Raw genomic sequence first — 21,430 nt, 5'->3', positions numbered from 1 at the left:
CAACACCGGGGGTCACCTCACTGCTCCTTGAAAGTGGGACTCCGCAACAAAATCACCATAACGATTGTGAGATAGCAGTAACCCTTGCGGTGTGAGGAACGTACACACGAAATATATCGCGTTCCCTGTGCAGATCTTATTCGAACGAATTATTACAAAGTGAGCGCTTCGCCTCGGTGAAGCAAGAGGGCGCTGAAAGCAACACTGCCGACGTCATCCCGCATGCAAGAATGCGAGCTTCGTAGCAGACGACAATGCCGGGTGACGTCACAGTATCTTCCTCCGGGCGAACCGCTGTGCGCTTTGGATGTTGGTTTCGGTTTGGTATTGTCATCATTTACGAATTAATTACTCGCACAAAATGAATGCGAATGTTGTATTCTGTATCAAGGGAGCGGTATGATGCTCACCTAATTTTTTTCGAATCCTTTCGAAGTCTCCCTTTAAGACCAGAGATTTCACAGCTCAGCGTAAGAGGATTTAATCTGTCAAACGCCTTATGTTACTTACATTTTGAAGCATTATTCTCCTTGACCTACGTTGACTTATACACCGAACGTGAGCAGCAGCGACACACAAAATGTATAGTGCGCATGCGCAAGCAACAAGTCCTCCTGTGGCACCCAGAAGCACCGAAGGCGGAACCCAAGCAGTTCGCCTTCGACCGCTGCTACTGGTCGCACGACGGATACCTGAGGCTCGACTCGGGGTACTTGGCGGCGGATCCAGAACATCCACACGGAGAACATTACGTAGACCAGGTGAAACTTTCTCCTATACAGTTTACGGAGATTTCACGCTAGTGTTGTTACTAACTATTCGCGAGGTCGAAGCCGACCAACTTTTGTATTTGCTTTCGGGTTCGCTGCACGGGACTTGGCCTTTCTAGTTAAAAATCCTTCTTGTTCATATACGTCTATAACAGCTAGCTCGACTGCTCGACAGATTCGTGGCATTACTAGTTATCGCAAAGAAATGAGACCCCACACGAGTTCGCTTTCACGAGAAGCAGGTGTCGCAGCCATTTACTAGAGCCGTTTATAGGGAGAGATTGGCCATTGGGAGGAGTCTATTTTAGGGCGTGTCATTTTTCGTCGCACGATCGCAGAGACCGCCATTTTGGGGCAGAGCTATCGTACTGTTTGATATGAAAGCACGTGGGCGACAAGAACGGCTGGTTTCCCCATTGGTTGACTACATAGATCATTTGGCAACTGAACAGTCCACGACCGCCAAACCAATTTTGTTTCTCATTTCTGAAGAAGGCGCCGAACTTGTTTGCACAGTCACTATAAGAATCTCAACTTGACCCGGAGTCTCACACAGTTAGCCAACACTATATACTGGTCTCCCGTGAACCCACATTAGATCCAGGCGCATAAGCGCCAGTGACAGTGGTCGTTTAATGGTATGGTTAGTGGAATTCATAGGGACCAGATCCCCATCTAGTGACTCTAGCTGCCATTAGTATCGGAAGGTTGGAAAGTGGAAGGGCAGGTACATGTCCTCCTCGCATCGCTTCTTTCGGAGATCTGAGCGCGGCCGGCAATTTGTGCTCCTCTAAGACGTTTTGTTTTCCGCCATTTTTTCAACTATTGCCAAAGCATTAGTGAATGTATTTTGCGACAGAATAGGGTAAATCGTGCATGTGCTTTCTGTTTCCGTCAAGAAACAGAAAACGTGAGGTTGACTTTTACAAATTTCAGAGTTCAATTGGGAAAATTCAACTTCTCGCGAATTAAATTTAACAAAAAAATGCTCAGAAATTATTGCAAAATATCCCCCGAGATAAATAGAGTTGACCCCATTGTTCAGACTAGCAAATTTCTAATACGATGTTTTTCACGTTAGGTGAAATACCCTGTATAGTTGCACAGCACGGGTCACAAGCGGAAACGTTAAATTTCTTGTTAAATTCCTTGTGTTGTCGTCTCGCTGAAACGCGACGTAATCTTGCGTGGGGGCTTCCTGTGCTACAATCGGCAAGCGACAATATTTATGCGGTAAATCTTTGAGGCAGGAAAATTCCGGGGACGTCATTTGCCGCGAGCGTTCATTTCACGAAGATGGTTGTGTTGGTCTAATTTCAAGGACAAACTACGTACGCTGTTTATTCTTTTCGAGGCAATGTATCGGAGAGCATAATACTGATGTTGGGATTTATGCAGGACAAGGTGTACAAGGAGTTGGGACGCGGTGTCCTGGAAAATGCGTGGCAAGGATACAACGCTACATTGCTGGCCTATGGGCAGACGGGGTCCGGAAAGTCCTATTCCATGATAGGATACGGTGCCAACACAGGTACGTATATGATTGCACAGGACACTGACAGGAGTGTCTGGACGCAGCTGATTTACCCTTAATAATGATTAAGGGAACCTTGTGTACTTCAACACATAGTCACAGTCTCATTCCCCAAGAACGTACAAGTTTGTTCAAATTTCCCAGACCCTCGGGTTGTTCATGGGCCCCTCATCAAAAATAAAATTACTGTTGGTGTTGTTAAGACAGATAAAAAAAAGCAAGCGTGCTGGTGGCATATATCCATGACAAAAAGAAAAAAAAAACGAGAATGAGGAACAAAAAGGGACGCCTGTTCCCTACACTCTTAAAAATGAACTTCACCACATAGCACGCTCCTACCCAACCATCATCCCGAATGACAACGTTCTCGCCCCCGATTTGTTGAAAACGAGAGGCGGAGCCTATTTTGTGCCGTACATAATGGCACAAAATAGGCTCCGCCTCTCGTTTTCAACAAATCGGGGGCGAGAACGTTGTCATTCGGGATGATGGTTGGGTAGGAGCGTGCTATGTGGTGAAGTTCATTTTTAAGAGTGTATAGTCTCGGGGATTTTCGTCATGGCTACAAGTTTGGCCATCTTGGTACACCGTAATTATTTTGTGAGGGGCGCGAACACAGACGAGGACACGGTTCTTTACGTCCCTCCTTAAGTAACTGTTGCAAGTCCTCGTGCCCCTTATCTTACGCATAGCTTAGCTAATATACCTTACCGCATATTCTAAATAAACTTAGCGCCCAAGATACAGATCTTTCGCCAATTTAGAGAGACCAACTTCGCGAGACAATTGCCTTAATTCCTGTGAGGTGAATATATAACTGTTGAAACGCTTTGTATATTTTTGCGTGTCTTATGCAATGCTTATGTGCAATGCTTTGTACGGTAGAAAATATGCATCGAGGTGAAGACGCTGTGTTGCTCTTGTATAGGGGCCCGTGGGCTAGACCACTGCACGGGCCGCATCTTTAGGGCTAGGCCCGGCCCAGCCTTCCTTTGATTTTCCCGCCCGGGCCTGGTCCGACGGCTGCGTACCTAGCTCGGGCCCGGCCCAAGCACGAAGGATTCTAAGTTTCTCGGCTCAAGCCCGGTTCGAGCCCGAGTAATTTGTAGGCTACCCGGCCCTGCCCAGCCCGGCCCACTGTATCAGGCTGTAAAATTTGACCATGGCTAACAAAGAGAGGGGTAATACAGGCTCGAGTCCGACCTAGGCCCGACAATATACGGGCCCGATCCCGGCCCGAGCCCATAATGGTCAAACTCAAGCCCAGCCCAGGCCCGGAAAAAGAAAGCTTTACCCGTCCCGGCCCCTGAGCCGGGCCGGGCACGGGTTTTCGAGTAAGCCTGGGTCCGTGCAGTGCTCCACCGTGGGCACGTCAAGCACTGGACCACACAGGCCAGCAGAATTTTCCTGCTGGACAAACAAGCTGCCTTTGCTGGACCAGTACACGAGTCTGCTGGTCCACTATAGCCTCGCCTACTAGACAAGACGCATGTTTTGCTGGACCATAAACCAATTCTGCTGGTTCACTAGCCTCGCCTGCTGGACCTACTAGTCCAGCACGAGTTACTAATGGACCAGCAGAAAAGCTTGATGCATTTTTCATAGGGCTGCAGCCGCGCCGTGCAGCCCTTTTCCTCGGTCCCACAAATTATTGAATTGAAAATAAAGAACTGAGTCTTAAGACGGTACGATGTGTATTCAGCCGACCTCTTTCTTGTCTCCTTTCATTCAGGAATAGTTCCTAGGTTATGCGAGGACCTCTTCCGAGGCATCGAAGCCAGGCGAAGCCTAGAGAAGTACACACAGTACGAGGTTTGTTGCACCTTAGGCGTTGTAATACCCAAGACTGTCACCGTTCACATCAATAGCCATTGAATATGCGCGGCAAACGTATAACTGCTCAAAGAGCATTCTATCCAATGCTTACATTACGCGTCTGAGTTTCAATGGCCATTGATGTCAATGGCCCACTTGAATATAGTTTTTGCCTCCTACGACAGGTGGAGTTAAGTATGCTGGAAATTTACAATGAAGTCGTTCGAGATCTTCTACAAGCGGATCCAGACAAGAGGAAAGGCCTCAAGATCAGGGAACACACAAAAAGGGGATTCTATGGTACTGTAATGACTCCTGCTGTCGTTTTCGCAACACGATCCAGGTTGAACCAACTTTGCAATGTCTATACTCATAAAAGCTTCAGAAACGCCCAGTGCTGGGTTAAGGAGCAGTCCTTTTTTAGTCCCGCTCGTTTTCCCAGCACTAGGGGTTTTAAAACTTTTAAAGGTGCACAGAAAGCCATCTAAAAAATGTTCAGTTCCAAACGTGTTGTGAAAGACTCGACTTGATGATTAACACACAAATTTTCTCTGTATGCGATATTTTTTATTGAAAAAAAAAAAACACATTCGAACATCGTGCGCGCGTTCCGGTCGACTTGCTCCACAGGGTGGAACAAGGAGGAGGAGGAGGAGGAAAAAATGTCATCGGTGATGACGGAAAGGGCAAGGAGAGGGGGCAACCGCGCTTCTATGGAGGTCAGCGCTGTCCGGTTTTCTTTTTCGTTACTTTCTCCATGTCAAATGGTGAATAATGGAGGACTTGCATGTGCCTGCGGAATATCGACACGTGTTGCCATTTTCAGAGCGGGAATTTGGGACTCTACAGAGATGCAGAATGATGAGTTGTACGCCGTACGGTGATATGCCTTACATGTCGGCGGGCGCAAACTTAGCTGGCGTTGCTGGTCACCATGTGGTAACCGAACAGAAGACGCCGGCGTGTTTGTGTCGTCCATATTTGTAGGCTGCCTCGGCTAATTCTCGTTGTGTAGCTCGATGATTGGTAAGTCGACCACAAATTGGGGTGGTTTATGACATTGCTTCGCTCTGTTGGTCTTTGCAACAGTAAATAGATGGTCAACAGTTGGTCTTTGCAACGGTCAATGGATACACAGCGCGAGGATATCTGCAGCCGCGACATGCCGGCGACGGCATTGCGATAGGTTTCACTGGACTGTATCTGACAACGTATCGGTAAGAACACACCTCCAGCTGAATGAGTCATTATCTGAACGACTAACAAAGTTGCCAATCGAAGCGATGGGTTAGTGATGATAGCGATGCGGCAACCATTTTGAAGCGTGAACTGGAGCAACGTTTACCCACACAACAGTAACAACCATCACGCTAAGGAACGCGACACAGGACACGGACACGGACAGAACATCGAGTTTTATTTTCATTTCAATTTGATTTATTTTCAAAATCCACCTACTCAGGAAGGTCGCACTAGACAAAAGCGAGCTCGAGCGGGGGACAGGTTGACCGATCTTTGGCTAACGTTGTTCGGGGACTTGTCAGTGAGGGTGGCCTCCACAATCTCGCGGCCTAACATGGAACGGTGTCTGCGGACCAATGTTTTTTACTGTATCTGATAAATCAAATAAAATGATCCGATAAACGCTTCTTCCAGCGCTGCGGCTTACGGCGTCGTTCCGGGCGAAACATAGCAGGCGACGTTTCTCCAAACCTGCCTGCGGGCTGTATAGTTGTGACGTCAAAATGACACGAGCGGCTGGTCGGCTCGGTCCGAGCCCTGCCACCGTTGCGCAACGATCGCGATTTTTAAAACCGAAATTCTGTATATTTATACGTCTGTTGAATGAATCACTTGGCATGGTGTACTTTAATAGGCAAGATAACGGATTGGCTCAGGAAAATGGTAGTGATTGAAGTGCTTTCTGAGCTCCTTTAAGTCCAATCCCTGACGTTGCTTCTATACGCTCCGCAAGTCCCCGAGGTCAATGCGCATGACGTCCCGGTGACGTTTCTAGGACGCTTCTGGTTGGCCGTTGTGCGCGCTCCATAAAGGTAAACAAGGGAGCATGCGGTGCATAGTGTGCCTCTAGGAGGGCTAGAACGACTCTGATTTGTGTATAAGAGGTACCACTTTTCGTTCCACATGATCTTGGTTCATCGACGAAAAACAAACGCAAGTTTAACGCAATCGGTGTTTCCAACTATACGGCTCTTGTATAAGTTCGTTCGTGTGAACATCCTTCAAACATATTGTTCCCCATGCATGCAGATAACGGTCTCACGGAGTAGACAAATATCTAGGGCGAACTGCAGGTGTCCTCATAGAAGTGGCAAATGTAGTCACGTGACAACGTACAACGTACAACGTACCGTGAACGGCGCGTCGAAGACAACCGTGCCTCAACCGGCGTACGATCTGCGTGATTGCTTCTTAGACCGTGAGCCGACAGGAGCCCGATACTGTGCCAGTGGCAACCGAATAGACAGTGATGAGGCTCCTTTTTGGTAGAGTGCCAGACTCCACTGCTCTTTGGTATAGGGCAACTCAAAACATGCAAAACAACACTTTAAACTGTGTCCTGCCCCGTTGCTCTTCTTTGTGTTCGCCAAGAAGGCAAAGCCTTGGTAGTGCACAATGTTTCAACAGTTTCTGTTCCCCTATAGCCCTCTCATAGATTGCCGTTTGGGTCGATGCGGCGGCTTCACACAACATGGGTATCTGTTACCAGCCACCGGCGACAGTTAATTGCGTTCTTCCACAGACGACGCAGCCGTGTGTGTGTTGGGGAAATAAAAGGAGTGATAATCTACCCGGATGAGACGAAGTACAGTGATAAATACAGCGCGTATTGAACACTGTATCGCATAACGAAGCTGAAGACACACGGACCGTATGTTGCACTTCCTACTGTTTAATTACTGTTGTTACTGTGGAATTCCTGCAATGGGGTAGAGTATCGCCCCCTGGCGGTGAAACTCCCCATTTATCATCTCGTAATAAAGTTGTTGTTTCCCTACTGTTTACCTTTGTGCCTTTCGCACATGGAGCGGGTGTGGGCACCCGGCGAATGGGAGTGCGCATCATTGTTCCCCCGCCCTCTTCTGCTGCGCGGAAACCTATACGTACTTGCGGAGCGTAGCCACTGCTTAAGGGAAGTAACAAAAATGGCTGGTATCCCTGTGGCGTCGTCCTATGTGAAAAGACTTGCCAGTTGAGAGTTCGCAGTCGTGCTGTGTCCTATGTAGTTTTTATGCTGCACTCTTAGAAATGAACTTCACCGCATAGCACGCTCCTAGCCAACCATCATTTCGAATGATATCGTTATCTGCCCCTGACTTGTTGAAAACGGGAGGATACGCCTTTTTTGTGACACTTATGATGTTCATAATTGTCACAAAAAAGGCGTACGCCTCCCGTTTTCAACAAGTCAGGGCAGATAACGATATCATTCGAGATGATAGTTGGCTAGGAGCGTGCTATGCGGTGAAGTTCATTTCTAAGAGTGTGCGTTCGCGACATCATTCAATACCAATTACCCCGGTTCCAGACGTTATGGTGTGGTAGAGTCTCATCTGACCGGATGTCGGAGATTGGACTTTTAGAATTTTCCGAATGAATACGTTTCTGAAACCTTTGAAGCCTGGACCGTGTCATTGCCTTCGTTGGGAAAAAGTTCATTAGTGCATAAAATGTACTGTTCTAACCAGCGGAGGGTTTGACCAAGTGCCTTGTGACGAGTTACCGCGACGTTGAGGAGAGATTGGAAGAAGGAACAACCAATCGCAGCATCGCTTCTACAAACATGAACGCTTCCAGTAGGTGAGCTTCCAATATATATCTCAAACCATTTCTATGCGTACGAATAGAAACTGTCCCCTTCCAGCCGCGCACACACCATTGTGACCCTAACTCTGATGCAGAAGACGAAGAGGTCTGCGGGTCCAGAGACGACCAAGACGTCCCTCATACACCTGGTGGACCTCGCCGGCAGGTTTGGCTCACTCTCGTGTTCATCGTCTTGAAAATAACAAATTGTACGGTTGCATTTTCAGCGAACGCCAGGGCGCATTAGGATCGACAACAGCGGAGCGTCTTAAAGAGGGAATCGCCATTAACCAATCACTTTCCTGTCTTGGGAGCTGTATCCACGCCCTTGCAGAGAAAGCCAATGGAAAGAGTTTCAAAGGTTGTCCACTTATTTTTCCATAGAAATTACGAAGGTTGTGTTCGTTTATTGGACTCGAGGAACCCGAGAGAGTCGACTGGTGGTGGGCGAAAATGCTGGGGCGTGGTTCTCGTGACGTCATTCCCGTGGCAGTGACTCCCGTTCGAAAATTCGAGGCTTCAACACTACACTGTTAAAACAGAACTTCACCGCATAGCACGCTCCTAGCCAACCGTCATTCCGAATGATATCATTCTGTGCATTGATTTGTTGAAAATGAGAGGAGGCGCCTATCTGGGACAGATTTTCTTGTCCCAGATAGGCGCCTCCCCCCCTGTTTTGAACAAATCATGACACAGAATGATATCATTCGGAATGATGGTTGGTCAGGAGCGTGCTATGTGGTCAAGTTCTGTTTTAACAGTGTATAGCACTCTAAAAACAGAACTTCACCGCATAGCACGCAGTGCGCCAATCATTGCCGCGAACGATAGGGTTATCGCTTTTGATTCGAGGAGAGAGGGAGGTGTACGCCTTTTTGTGACAATTACCATATACCCAAATTTCCACAAAAAGGCGTACGCCCCCTTCTCTCCTCGAATCGGAAGCGATAACCCTATCATTCGTGGCAATGGTTGGCGCACAGCGTGCTATGCGGTGAAGCTCTGTTTTTAGAGTGTGTAGGGGGTGCGTTTTCTTATTCGATCCGGGTAGCCCTTGAATAAGGCAGTGTCGTATACAAGGGTAATCTGTCACGTGACTAGAGCAGAATTTTCACCCAACGAGGGTTACTCACAACATGGCCTGCCGAAGCAGACGTTTTTCTTTCTTTTTTTTCTTTTTTTTTTTTCAAGCGCTGCTTATGGGCGCGGCGGAATTCGTTCGTTATTCGTGGCACGATATCTGTGTACTGACCTGCGTGTTGCTATTTGATGTACTGCTCGCGACACAGTTGTCTGAAATCGCCTGTCAGTAGTGCTGCAGCCTACATTTCCTCGATTGCCCTCGAACGTTGGTTGTTCCAATATTCTATTTAAAGGTGGACCACATGTTGCACGTGTTTCTTACTCAAAATAAATGACCCTGCAACGCCTGCACTCTTAAAAATGAACTTCACCACATAGCACGCTCCTAGCCAACCATCATCCCGAATGACAACGTTCTCGCCCCTGATTTGTTGAAAACGGGAGGCGGAGCCTATTCTGTGCCGTGCATAATGGCCACAAAATACGCTCCGCCTCCCGTTTTCAACAAATCAGGGGCGAGAACGTTGTCATTCAGGATGATGGTTGGCTAGGAGCGTGCAATGTGGTGAAGTTCATTTTTAAGAGTGTGGAGATTTGAGATGGTTTAAACCACGGGGTGCTGATTTCAGACAACCGCGTCGCAAGCAGGACGTGCCACGTTTTCGGCAAGTCCGCTGGCGTCCATGTGGTGGCTGGCGCAACACCTCCTAGATAGCAGAAGGCCTGCGCCCTACGTCACGCACACGTCACGCACGGAGGCCTGCGTGAGCTTTGCGAGCTACCTGGAACTTTTCTCTTATTGTTCGCTCTTTCATTGAAGTCATAGCAGCATCAACAGTTGTAGCAGCAGGACTCGCTGTGCGGCGTACACTCTTAAAAATGAACTTCACCGCATAGCACGCTCCTAGCCAACCATAATCTCGAATGATATCGTTATCTGCCCTGATTTGTTGAAACCGATAGGCGTACGCCTTTTTTATGACAATTATGAACAGCATAAGTGTCACAAAAAAGGCGTACGCCTCCCGTTTTCAACAAATCAGGGCAGATAACGATATCATTCGAGATTATGGTTGACTAGGAGCGTGCTATGCGGTGAAGTTCATTTTTAAGAGTGTAGTGCGCAGGCCTTCTACGATCTAGGTGTTGGCTGGCGTCGGCATCTGGCAAGGTTTGACGCCACGACCCGCCGGGCACTCGCCAATGAGAACAGTTATGTGATTGTGAGTGTCTTGCGTGAGTACACACAGAGTAGAAGTAAGGAGACTAAACTCGGCACGAAAACGTGACAAACCAAACGGTACGTGAGGACACGAGGAATAATTGTCACAAGTTTCATCCTCGTCTCACAGTAAAGACTATTGTTTAGCCTTCAGTTTACGTTCAAACAAACTTTAATTGTACAGAGACGAACGATAAGTATTTCTCGTTAATATTTCTAAACAATTCGTAATATTCGTAAAAGATTGCGCCTTCGTCCGCGTAAATACCCAGAGGACATACGACAAAAGCAACTGTGGTAATCGTGACGATGGAGCGTGCGAATTAACGTTCGTAACGTAAATTATCCTAAGTGTCGCGTATAACTGTGGCTAGGGGGTGTGCAATTGGAGTGTCGCGTATCGTTGAAAATAATTCTTCGTTACCCCGTTTTCTCTTTTCAAACTGTCCCGTTTGTGGTCCAATTTGTAGTCCGTTCACCCGTAAGACGTAGAGACGATATAGATGGAAAACGCTGACGTTACTTACGGTTACTTTGCAGTGCCTTACAGAGAATCCGTCCTTACCCGATTATTGATGAACGCTCTGGGTGGGAACAGCAAGACCGTCATGGTAAGTAAAAGATGGGAGGGGAGCCTCGTCAAGTCGCACCATGCGGCTTTTTGTTCACCTCAATTTCATGATTTTGTGAATAAAATTATTATTATTATTAAGATACGGATACGAGATTTGGTTGGTATGGCAGTAGTTCGTACACACTAAAAACGCGGCTTGACCACATAGCACGTAGCCGACTACCATCCCGAATGATATCGTTCTGCGCCCTGATTGGTTAAATACGGGAGGCCTTTTTGTGACACTCACGCAGTTACGTTAATTGTCCCAAAAAGTCGTACGCCAATCGGGAGTGATAACGGTATCATTCTTCAGTGTGGTCAAGTTCCGCTTTTGAGTGTATACATTCAACAATGACAAGTTTTAGGAAATCGTAAGCGTCGTCCGATTGCGGCTCCGTATCGATGTCAGTCAATCAGATTTCAGCAACGTCATGTCAGTCATTCCAAGGGGATCCGGCGACTGGCTTATCATGTTGTCGGAAATGTTATTGTGAAACATGCACAGTACTGGACAAAAGTTTACGGAACGCTCTCCGGCGCATTCCTTCCTCAGAGTGATATATGCTATATAGCAGCGAATGGTACCGTACGGAATAAACCTCTACCCGAGAAACGTCATCCATGACGTTGCTAGACAGACGAGGAGGGCTGGATTCCACAAATCGGCACTTGTTCGCTGCCTCCTATAAACCATTACCCGAGAAACGTCATCATGACGTTGGTAGACACACCGAAACCAAAACAGATCGGGAGGGGAGAGCTGGGTTTCACGAATGGGCATTTGTTCGCTGCCTCCTATTGAAAGAAAAGTGGGACCGAAGGTCGCGTCCTTTTCAGAGACCATCGTAATCTACGATGAAAGATTAAAGTCACTGAAAAGGTTAGCCAGCTGTAGGGATCGAACCCACATCTTCTGGATTTCTCTCTTGTTCAACAGGTGCCGCTTGCGTCGATTTCCGTCGTATGAATGTGCGTATGAGTGAGCAAAAATGTAAGAGTGAAAGGAGGGTGAGTGAGAGTGAGTGGCTGGTTTGTCGTCCCTTCAGATGACGCACCCCGAAAGTCGCTGGAAAGGCGTGTTAGCTTAGCTCAATTGGTAGAGCCCTGGACCGGTAATCCAGAAGATGTGGGTTCGATCCCTACAGCTGGCTAACCTTTTCAGTGACTTTCATCTTTCATCGTTGATTTCTTAGGCAATTTGAGGCTTTGTTTGTGTCTGTCCCTTCTATGTGTTCCAGCCTCAGAACATCAGTTTCTCTCTTGACCATCGTAATCCCCTCAAGACCGTGGCTTTCGGGCGCGACCTTGTTCGCCACTAGCATTGAACGTAGTTCAACTCTACCAAACTCGTGGTGCTGTCGAACATTATGACATCATTTGTTTACAAACAGGTAGAGGTCTATTGAAAGAAAAGTAGGACCGAAGGTCGCGCATCCCTTTCAGGGGTCACCGTAATCCCCTCAAGAAGGTGGCTTTCGCCCGCGACCTTCTTCGCCTCTAGCTTCTAGTTGAAGTCTACCAAATTGGTGGCGCTGTCGAACACTATGACGTCATTTGTTTACACACAGGGAGAGGTATATTACAGACATGTGCTTAGGTAACTCACCTGTCTGCAAGTCCGTACGGTCCCATTCCCTGCTTACTGTGTCACTCTGGGGAAGGAATGCGCACGGAGCGTGTTCCATAAACATTTATCCAGCACTGTACGTTCTCCTAAAACTCCTTAATATCGTCCATAAAAAGAACGAGCGCTAAATCTTCTATTACTGTTGCGCAGATAGCAGCTATCAGCCCAGCGGATGTACACCACGAAGAAACCTTATCTACCCTCCGGTACGGTACGTACAACACTCCTGGCGATAAAACTTGTGCCGACAATAGAGAACGTTAGTGGACCGTTGATAACGTCAACGTGAAGTTGTCAAGGGGCTGATTGGCTAGTGTTAGTAGACCATTACCGGGAGCTCGGTAGGCTACCGCGTCTACCGCACCCTATCAACAGATAAGATTCTGAGTCACGCGCTCTGTCATTGGTTCCAATAGGCACAATAAGCTAACGGTGACGTTATGAGCGGTCTACTAGCACTCACTATTTCATTCCCCACATTACCACCAGCATTGGGAAATCAATGACATGACCCAGAATCTTATCCGGTGATTGGGTGCGGTAGATACTGTACCTCGGAAGCCACGTTATCAACGGTCTACTAACACTCGCTATTATTTCATTCCCCACATCACAAGCAGCAATGGGGAACCAATGCTCCCCACCGGAACCAATGGCATGACCCAGAATCTTATCCGTTGATTGGGTGCGGTAGATACTGTACCTCGGAAGCCACGTTATCAACGGTCTACTAACACTCGCTATTATTTCATTCCCCACATCACAAGCAGCAATGGGGAACCAATGCTCCCCACCGGAACCAATGGCATGACCCAGAATCTTATCCGTTGATTGGGTGCGGTAGATACTGTACCTCGGAAGCCACGTTATCAACGGTCTACTAACACTCGCTATTATTTCATTCCCCACATCACAAGCAGCAATGGGGAACCAATGCTCCCCACCGGAACCAATGGCATGCCCCAGAATCTTATCCGTTGATTGGGTGCGGTAGATACTGTACCTCGGAAGCCACGTTATCAACGGTCTACTAACACTCGCTATTATTTCATTCCCCACATCACAAGCAGCAATGGGGAACCAATGCTCCCCACCGGAACCAATGGCATGACCCAGAATCTTATCCGTTGATTGGGTGCGGTAGATACTGTACCTCGGAAGCCACGTTATCAACGGTCTACTAACACTCGCTATTATTTCATTCCCCACATCACAAGCAGCAATGGGGAACCAATGCTCCCCACCGGAACCAATGGCATGACCCAGAATCTTATCCGTTGATTGGGTGCGGTAGATACTGTACCTCGGAAGCCACGTTATCGACGGTCTACTAACACTCGCTATTATTTCATTCCCCACATCACAAGCAGCAATGGGGAACCAATGCTCCCCACCGGAACCAATGGCATGACCCAGAATCTTATCCGTTGATTGGGTGCGGTAGATACTGTACCTCGGAAGCCACGTTATCAACGGTCTACTAACACTCGCTATTATTTCATTCCCCACATCACAAGCAGCAATGGGGAACCAATGCTCCCCACCGGAACCAATGGCATGACCCAGAATCTTATCCGTTGATTGGGTGCGGTAGATACTGTACCTCGGAAGCCACGTTATCAACGGTCTACTAACACTCGCTATTATTTCATTCCCCACATCACAAGCAGCAATGGGGAACCAATGCTCCCCACCGGAACCAATGGCATGACCCAGAATCTTATCCGTTGATTGGGTGCGGTAGATACTGTACCTCGGAAGCCACGTTATCAACGGTCTACTAACACTCGATTTTATTTCATTCCCCACTTCACCAGCAGCAATGGGGAACCAATGCTTCCCACCGGAACCAATGGCATGACCCAGAATCTTATCCGTTGATTGGGTGCGGTAGATACTGTACCTCGGAAGCTACGTTATCAACGGTCTACTAACACTCGCTATTATTTCATTCCCCACATCACAAGCAGCAATGGGGAACCAATGCTCCCCACCGGAACCAATGGCATGACCCAGAATCTTATCCGTTGATTGGGTGCGGTAGATACTGTACCTCGGAAGCCACGTTATCAACGGTCTACTAACACTCGCTATTATTTCATTCCCCACATCACAAGCAGCAATGGGGAACCAATGCTCCCCACCGGAACCAATGGCATGACCCAGAATCTTATCCGTTGATTGGGTGCGGTAGATACTGTACCTCGGAAGCCACGTTATCAACGGTCTACTAACACTCGCTATTATTTCATTCCCCACATCACAAGCAGCAATGGGGAACCAATGCTCCCCACCGGAACCAATGGCATGACCCAGAATCTTATCCGTTGATTGGGTGCGGTAGATACTGTACCTCGGAAGCCACGTTATCAACGGTCTACTAACACTCGTTATTATTTCATTCCCCACATCACAAGCAGCAATGGGGAACCAATGCTCCCCACCGGAACCAATGGCATGACCCAGAATCTTATCCGTTGATTGGGTGCGGTAGATACTGTACCTCGGAAGCCACGTTATCAACGGTCTACTAACACTCGCTATTATTTCATTCCCCACATCACAAGCAGCAATGGGGAACCAATGCTCCCCACCGGAACCAATGGCATGACCCAGAATCTTATCCGTTGATTGGGTGCGGTAGATACTGTACCTCGGAAGCCACGTTATCAACGGTCTACTAACACTCGTTATTATTTCATTCCCCACATCACAAGCAGCAATGGGGAACCAATGCTCCCCACCGGAACCAATGGCATGACCCAGAATCTTATCCGTTGATTGGGTGCGGTAGATACTGTACCTCGGAAGCCACGTTATCAACGGTCTACTAACACTCGCTATTATTTCATTCCCCACATCACAAGCAGCAATGGGGAACCAATGCTCCCCACCGGAACCAATGGCATGACCCAGAATCTTATCCGTTGATTGGGTGCGGTAGATACTGTACCTCGGAAGCCACGTTATCAACGGTCTACTAACACTCGTTATTATTTCATTCCCCACATCACAAGCAGCAATGGGGAACCAATGCTCCCCACCGGAACCAATGGCATGACCCAGAATCTTATCCGTTGATTGGGTGCGGTAGATACTGTACCTCGGAAGCCACGTTATCAACGGTCTACTAACACTCGCTATTATTTCATTCCCCACATCACAAGCAGCAATGGGGAACCAATGCTCCCCACCGGAACCAATGGCATGACCCAGAATCTTATCCGTTGATTGGGTGCGGTAGATACTGTACCTCGGAAGCCACGTTATCAACGGTCTACTAACACTCGCTATTATTTCATTCCCTACATCACCAGCAGCAATGGGGAACCAATGGTCCCCACCGGAACCAATGGCATGACCCAGAATCTTATCCGTTGATTGGGTGCGGTAGATACTGTACCTCGGAAGCCACGTTATCAACGGTCTACTAACACTCGATTTTATTTCATTCCCCACTTCACCAGCAGCAATGGGGAACCAATGCTTCCCACCGGAACCAATGGCATGACCCAGAATCTTATCCGTTGATTGGGTGCGGTAGATACTGTACCTCGGAAGCTACGTTATCAGCGGTCTACTAACACTCGCTATTATTTCATTCCCTACATCATCAGCAGCAATGGGGAACCAATGGTCCCCACCGGAACCAATGGCATGACCCAGGATCTTATCCGTTGATTGGGTGCGGTAGATACTGTACCTCGGAAGCCACGTTATCAACGGTCTACTAACACTCGCTATCATTTCATTCCCTACATCACCAGCAGCAATGGGGAACCAATGGTCCCCACCGGAACCAATGGCATGACCCAGAATCTTATCCGTTGATTGGGTGCGGTAGATACTGTACCTCAGAAGCCACGTTATCAACGGTCTACTAACACTCGCTATTATTTCATTCCCCACATCACCAGCAGCAATGGGGAACCAATGGTCCCCACCGGAACCAATGGCATGACCCAGGATCTTATCCGTTGATTGGGTGCGGTAGATACTGTACCTCGGAAGCCACGTTATCAACGGTCTACTAACACTCGCTATTATTTCATTCCCCACATCACCAGCAGCAATGGGGAACCAATGGTCCCCACCGGAACCAATGGCATGACCCAGGATCTTATCCGTTGATTGGGTGCGGTAGATACTGTACCTCGGAAGCCACGTTATCAACGGTCTACTAACACTCGCTATTATTTCATTCCCCACATCATCAGCAGCAATGGGGAACCAATGGTCCCCACCGGAACCAATGGCATGACCCAGGATCTTATCCGTTGATTGGGTGCGGTAGATACTGTACCTCGGAAGCCACGTTATCAACGGTCTACTAACACTCGCTATCATTTCATTCCCTACATCACCAGCAGCAATGGGGAACCAATGGTCCCCACCGGAACCAATGGCATGACCCAGAATCTTATCCGTTGATTGGGTGCGGTAGATACTGTACCTCAGAAGCCACGTTATCAACGGTCTACTAACACTCGCTATTATTTCATTCCCCACATCACCAGCAGCAATGGGGAACCAATGGTCCCCACCGGAACCAATGGCATGACCCAGGATCTTATCCGTTGATTGGGTGCGGTAGATACTGTACCTCGGAAGCCACGTTATCAACGGTCTACTAACACTCGCTATTATTTCATTCCCCACATCACCAGCAGCAATGGGGAACTACCAAACACTCCCACGATTGAATTGCAGCGGCTTGCATAACTAAAGAAGCGCTTCAGAGACGGAAACAGAAGTAGACAGGACAGGCGCTCCCGTCCTGAGCGCCTGTCCTGTCTACTTCTGTTTCCGTCTCTGAAGCGCTGCTTTAGTTATGTTAGACGTTTACCAACTTGTCCGATTCCTGACCATCTTACGAATTACAGCCGAACGAACAAAGGAGATCAAGAACCTGGTGAAGGTGAATGAAAGCCAAACAGAGAAGTTGTTACGGGAACTCAAGGAGGAGAACGAAGCTCTCAAGAAAAAGCTAGAGAAAGGAAGTGCCATCATCAGCGTTGGCCTCACCGACCAAGGTACTTTCACAGGGGCAACACAATGTCCAAATTTTGTAACTATCCCCAAGCGGTCTCCATCTTGTCCTGGACCCACGTCACAGTCCACAAAATGTCCAGTAGAGTCACCAAATAAGGTATACCTTGTTCAGTTCGTGGAGGTGACCCCTAGAATGGACACTAATCCGCCCCCTAATTCACGGACGCTTCGCGCATTGCGAAGTGGGTGAGAGAACATCGGCTTCCGTGCATTAGAATAGGGCAACATGGCGGCCTCGGGAGAGTTCTGTGCAGGTACCGCTAGGGGAGCCATGGGTGCAGAAACCAGCAGAAACCGAAACGATGTCCCACATGGATGCTCATCGGTAGTGCCTCTAGCGGTACCTGCACACAACTCACCTGAGACCGCCATGTTGCCCTATTCTAATGCACGGAAGCCGTTGTTTTCGTCGCTCTGTTTATTTTTTACGTTGAGTATGGCTCCCACTATTGTTCTGCAGCTTTCGCACGCATAAATGCGCCATCGTGCGCCACAGGAAGGTCGTCAGTGAGATAGACAACAAGCTATAGTGCATAAATGCCACTTAGATTTATATGCACACACCCTGTATGTGACATATAATTAAACGACCCGACTCGCCAAACCTCGATGTCACCGGCACGCGTTGCGGTTTCCATGGCTGATGTCAACCAATTGTGGGCAGTAGTCAACTATACATGGAATCAAACTACTCCATGGTAGATACAAACTAGTTTTCGGGAATTAATTTTCCTGCAATTAACGACAGTAGAGATGTTACTGTAGGCTACGGTTACTCTACTTTTCGGCTCGCTCTCCGTGGCTGGCTCATTGACACTAAAAATATATTAAAAAATCGAGAGCTCTGAGAAGATAATCGTAGTGTGTTGCACACAGACACGCACCGAGCTTGTTGAAAAGTCGTCGCTTCCAAACAGGTTGGGATAGATAGAACGTTAGGCCACTGGCATGCATGGGGAGCATAACTGTTACGTTAATTCTACTTGAGCTTCACTTTTCCGCTCGTTAATGCTGAGCTCCATTGAATCATGGGAAGCACATGCATCGTGAAGTGTGTCCGAAGTGTTCTATACCCTGTTGTATCCAATGCCATGCGCAAAAGAGGCAACAACAGTTAAAGGACCAGTGTATCGAAATACACCCCAAGTAGCGTTGAAATATGGCAGTCGTCGAAAAAGCCATACAGCGGAAGCGACGCATTTGAATCTTTCCTGTTGTGAGTTCCGGCTTGAGACGACGCGACTGTTCATCGTCTTCTTCCACTTTGCATGTTACGGAAGCGATGGACGCAGCGGTTACCCCCGTGCAGTACCCGTCTCTTTAGCAGGCATGGGAGGGGAAAGGAGTGGGGGCGATCTTTGAGTCTCATTTTGATTCAGGAATTCCTTAAACACCGAAAAACTGGCGGTACTGTAAAGCGGTAGAGCTTAAATCCCAGAAAATTCATCTATTCAACAGCCTGAGCCCTCGGTACACTCAGTACACTTTTCGTCACAATTGCCCTCATGGTTTTTTTTTAGAAAATTAAAATTGAAAGTTACGGACAACATTGTGTCGAAGTCGCCACGCAACTGCGCATTGCTCGTCAAGTATGGCAGCAAAACTACATTGCATGCGCATAACACTGGGTCTAAAACAAAAAAAAGTCGGCTACATGTCGGCTACGTAGTCGTCATGAGCAGCAAGCCAGTTGGGAACATATACCACTGTTGCTCGACAAATTGGGGATTCTTTCCCACCCAACGTCGCCCCGAGCCGTGTTGCCGCAATTTTACTTACAAATGAAAAATATTAAGCGTTTACTGAAACATTTATAACTCGTTGTGCGTGGTTTACAAGCAACGAGCTGTTAAACTACGCCGCCAACGTAACCTGTCGGTGTATTCACACGGGCGACATCCTCACGGAAGATTCTAGTGGAAGAAAAGGCGAAAACACTGCTCACAGAGCCCAAGTTCCGTCCTGTGTCATGTTGAGCATTCACACGGCGCGGAATATCGGGAGTGGCGTACTGTACATTTAGCAGACGACACTTAGCAGACGACACCGTCAGCGTCTTTCCTGTCGTCTGCTACAGAATATCTTGTGGCTGTGTCGCAGGATGATCCCCGCGGTTAGCAATGTACGTGAACACTGGACGTTGAGCGCTCGCGCTCGGAAAGACGTTTTTCGCGTCTTCCGCTTCTGCGGAGAATGTCGCTCGTATCTGTAACCAAAAAGCCGCCATGTTTATGGAAAGAAGGAAAACTTGTTGATGCAGAAGTGGCGAACTTGAAAGAGAAATGGGAGGACGACATGAATGCCTGCATCAGGGACAACGAAGCACAAATGGCCCAGATGAAACAGAGCTTCGAGGAAAAATTGAGGAAAGCGGAGGCTCTACGGAAGCAGGTGAGTTGCCAAACGCTAGGAGAGAAAGCAATAAGAGGATGGTCATCTTCTTCAGGATAGACAGAGGCTCATACTTGAGGAAGAGAAAAAGGCACTTCCTCATCTGAGCAACCTGAATTATGACCCTCTCCTGTCGGGGAAAATCGTTCACCTCATCAGCAAAGGCGTCACGACGGTGGGAAAGGGTGACGCGGATGTCAGTCTACATGGCGCTGGGTGAGTCAAAGATGAGTTTTGCGGTTCATCAGCAGTATTTGCTAAGTTAGCCCGAGCCATGTAATGATCGACTTTTCGTGCGTGCACGCCTCTCTGGGCTACAAGTAGCCTGTGAATGAGCGCCGTCAACGCGATAATCAAAAAACTTACATGGCGATCACAGTCCCTAGTCCCGTGGAATATACTCAGTAGTACTGAAACGTCGTAAATGGTCTCCTGAATGTAAAAGTCTACGTAAACGTGTGTTGTGCGGAAATTTCACCGAACAACGCCATAATTAAGCACTTTTCTGCCGTGACAGATTAAATATTTGACAAGTTCTACCCTATATGCATGTCGCAATATTTTTTAACTTGACGTTTAACTAAACGCCCAAAATTTGTATTTATGCGCATAGATTATGTACATTCGACTGTGAGGACAAGGCGTGAAATGCAGTCCCCATTTAGTCCCGAGATGAACTAAAGGACTGAAATTAGTCTCTTTTTTGTGTGTGAGTGTGCAAAATCGTCGTCATGGAAGCACCTGATCGTCGGCAAATGAAGCCGTAACTGAGTGTGCCGGTGTTAGGCCGGTGTTGCGCCGGTGTAAAGCACAGCAAGGCATCACGTCCAGACATTTTCTTACTGCAGCAATAAGAGCTGCCAAAAATGGAACTTCCGTGGTGACATTGAGGCTATACAAACGTGTATTGAACGCGCGTTACTCAAAACGCCGTCGTGAAAGCAGCTGTGCGGTTGTTATCACGGCATGTAAGCAGCGATTTGTATGTCTACGAACTCGGTGCTGTACCCAGTAAGACTCCAATGAGGTTCTCTCACCGCTGAGGAGCAATAACAACTGTCGTTTCATGGCCACGTCCGAATGTTTCTTCAATAAACGAAACTTAACGTAGGATCCAGGAGAAGCATGCCCTGCTGAAGAGGACGGAGGGTGAGGTCACTATTGAGCGTGGATCGACAGAGTCCAGAGTGCTTCTCAACGGGGAACCCGTCACGGGACCGGTTGTCCTAAACGACAATGACAGGTAAGGCCTTTACTAATTGTTGCTTTCGGAAACAACAGAGCGTCAAAGGAACCGTGAAAGACACGTCTGTCTGCAGCCCTCAGAGGAGGCCTTCTCTTCGGTGCTGTAGCTAACGAGTCACCCCACTGGAACCTTTGGTGCTTATGCGCCTTTTAAACCAGGGATTGGAACCGGTATATTTTTTCGGTCCGGTTCGGGTTCGGGTTCAGGCATATTGGTTCGGTTCGGGTTTAGCTCCTTTGAACC

General features: G+C 48.0%; 1 protein-coding gene across 1 annotated transcript in view; it reads left to right on the top strand.

The window, feature by feature from the left end:
* Window positions 1-593: 593 nt before the first annotated feature.
* LOC135385137 (kinesin-like protein KIF28P) overlaps window positions 594-21,430 on the top strand; it is a 33,948-nt gene continuing 13,111 nt past the window's right edge. The window contains exons 1-6 of the mRNA XM_064614313.1: window positions 594-761; window positions 2,169-2,301; window positions 4,037-4,116; window positions 19,864-19,941; window positions 19,997-20,157; window positions 21,053-21,184. Coding sequence (XP_064470383.1) covers window positions 594-761; window positions 2,169-2,301; window positions 4,037-4,116; window positions 19,864-19,941; window positions 19,997-20,157; window positions 21,053-21,184 — 752 coding nt within the window. The remainder of the gene's footprint in view (window positions 762-2,168; window positions 2,302-4,036; window positions 4,117-19,863; window positions 19,942-19,996; window positions 20,158-21,052; window positions 21,185-21,430) is intronic.

The sequence above is a fragment of the Ornithodoros turicata genome, chromosome 2, assembly GCF_037126465.1.
Source record: "Ornithodoros turicata isolate Travis chromosome 2, ASM3712646v1, whole genome shotgun sequence".
NCBI lineage: Eukaryota > Metazoa > Arthropoda > Arachnida > Ixodida > Argasidae > Ornithodoros > Ornithodoros turicata.
The sequence above is the reverse complement of the archived record's forward strand: the minus strand, read 5'-3'. Positions and strand labels throughout refer to the sequence as shown.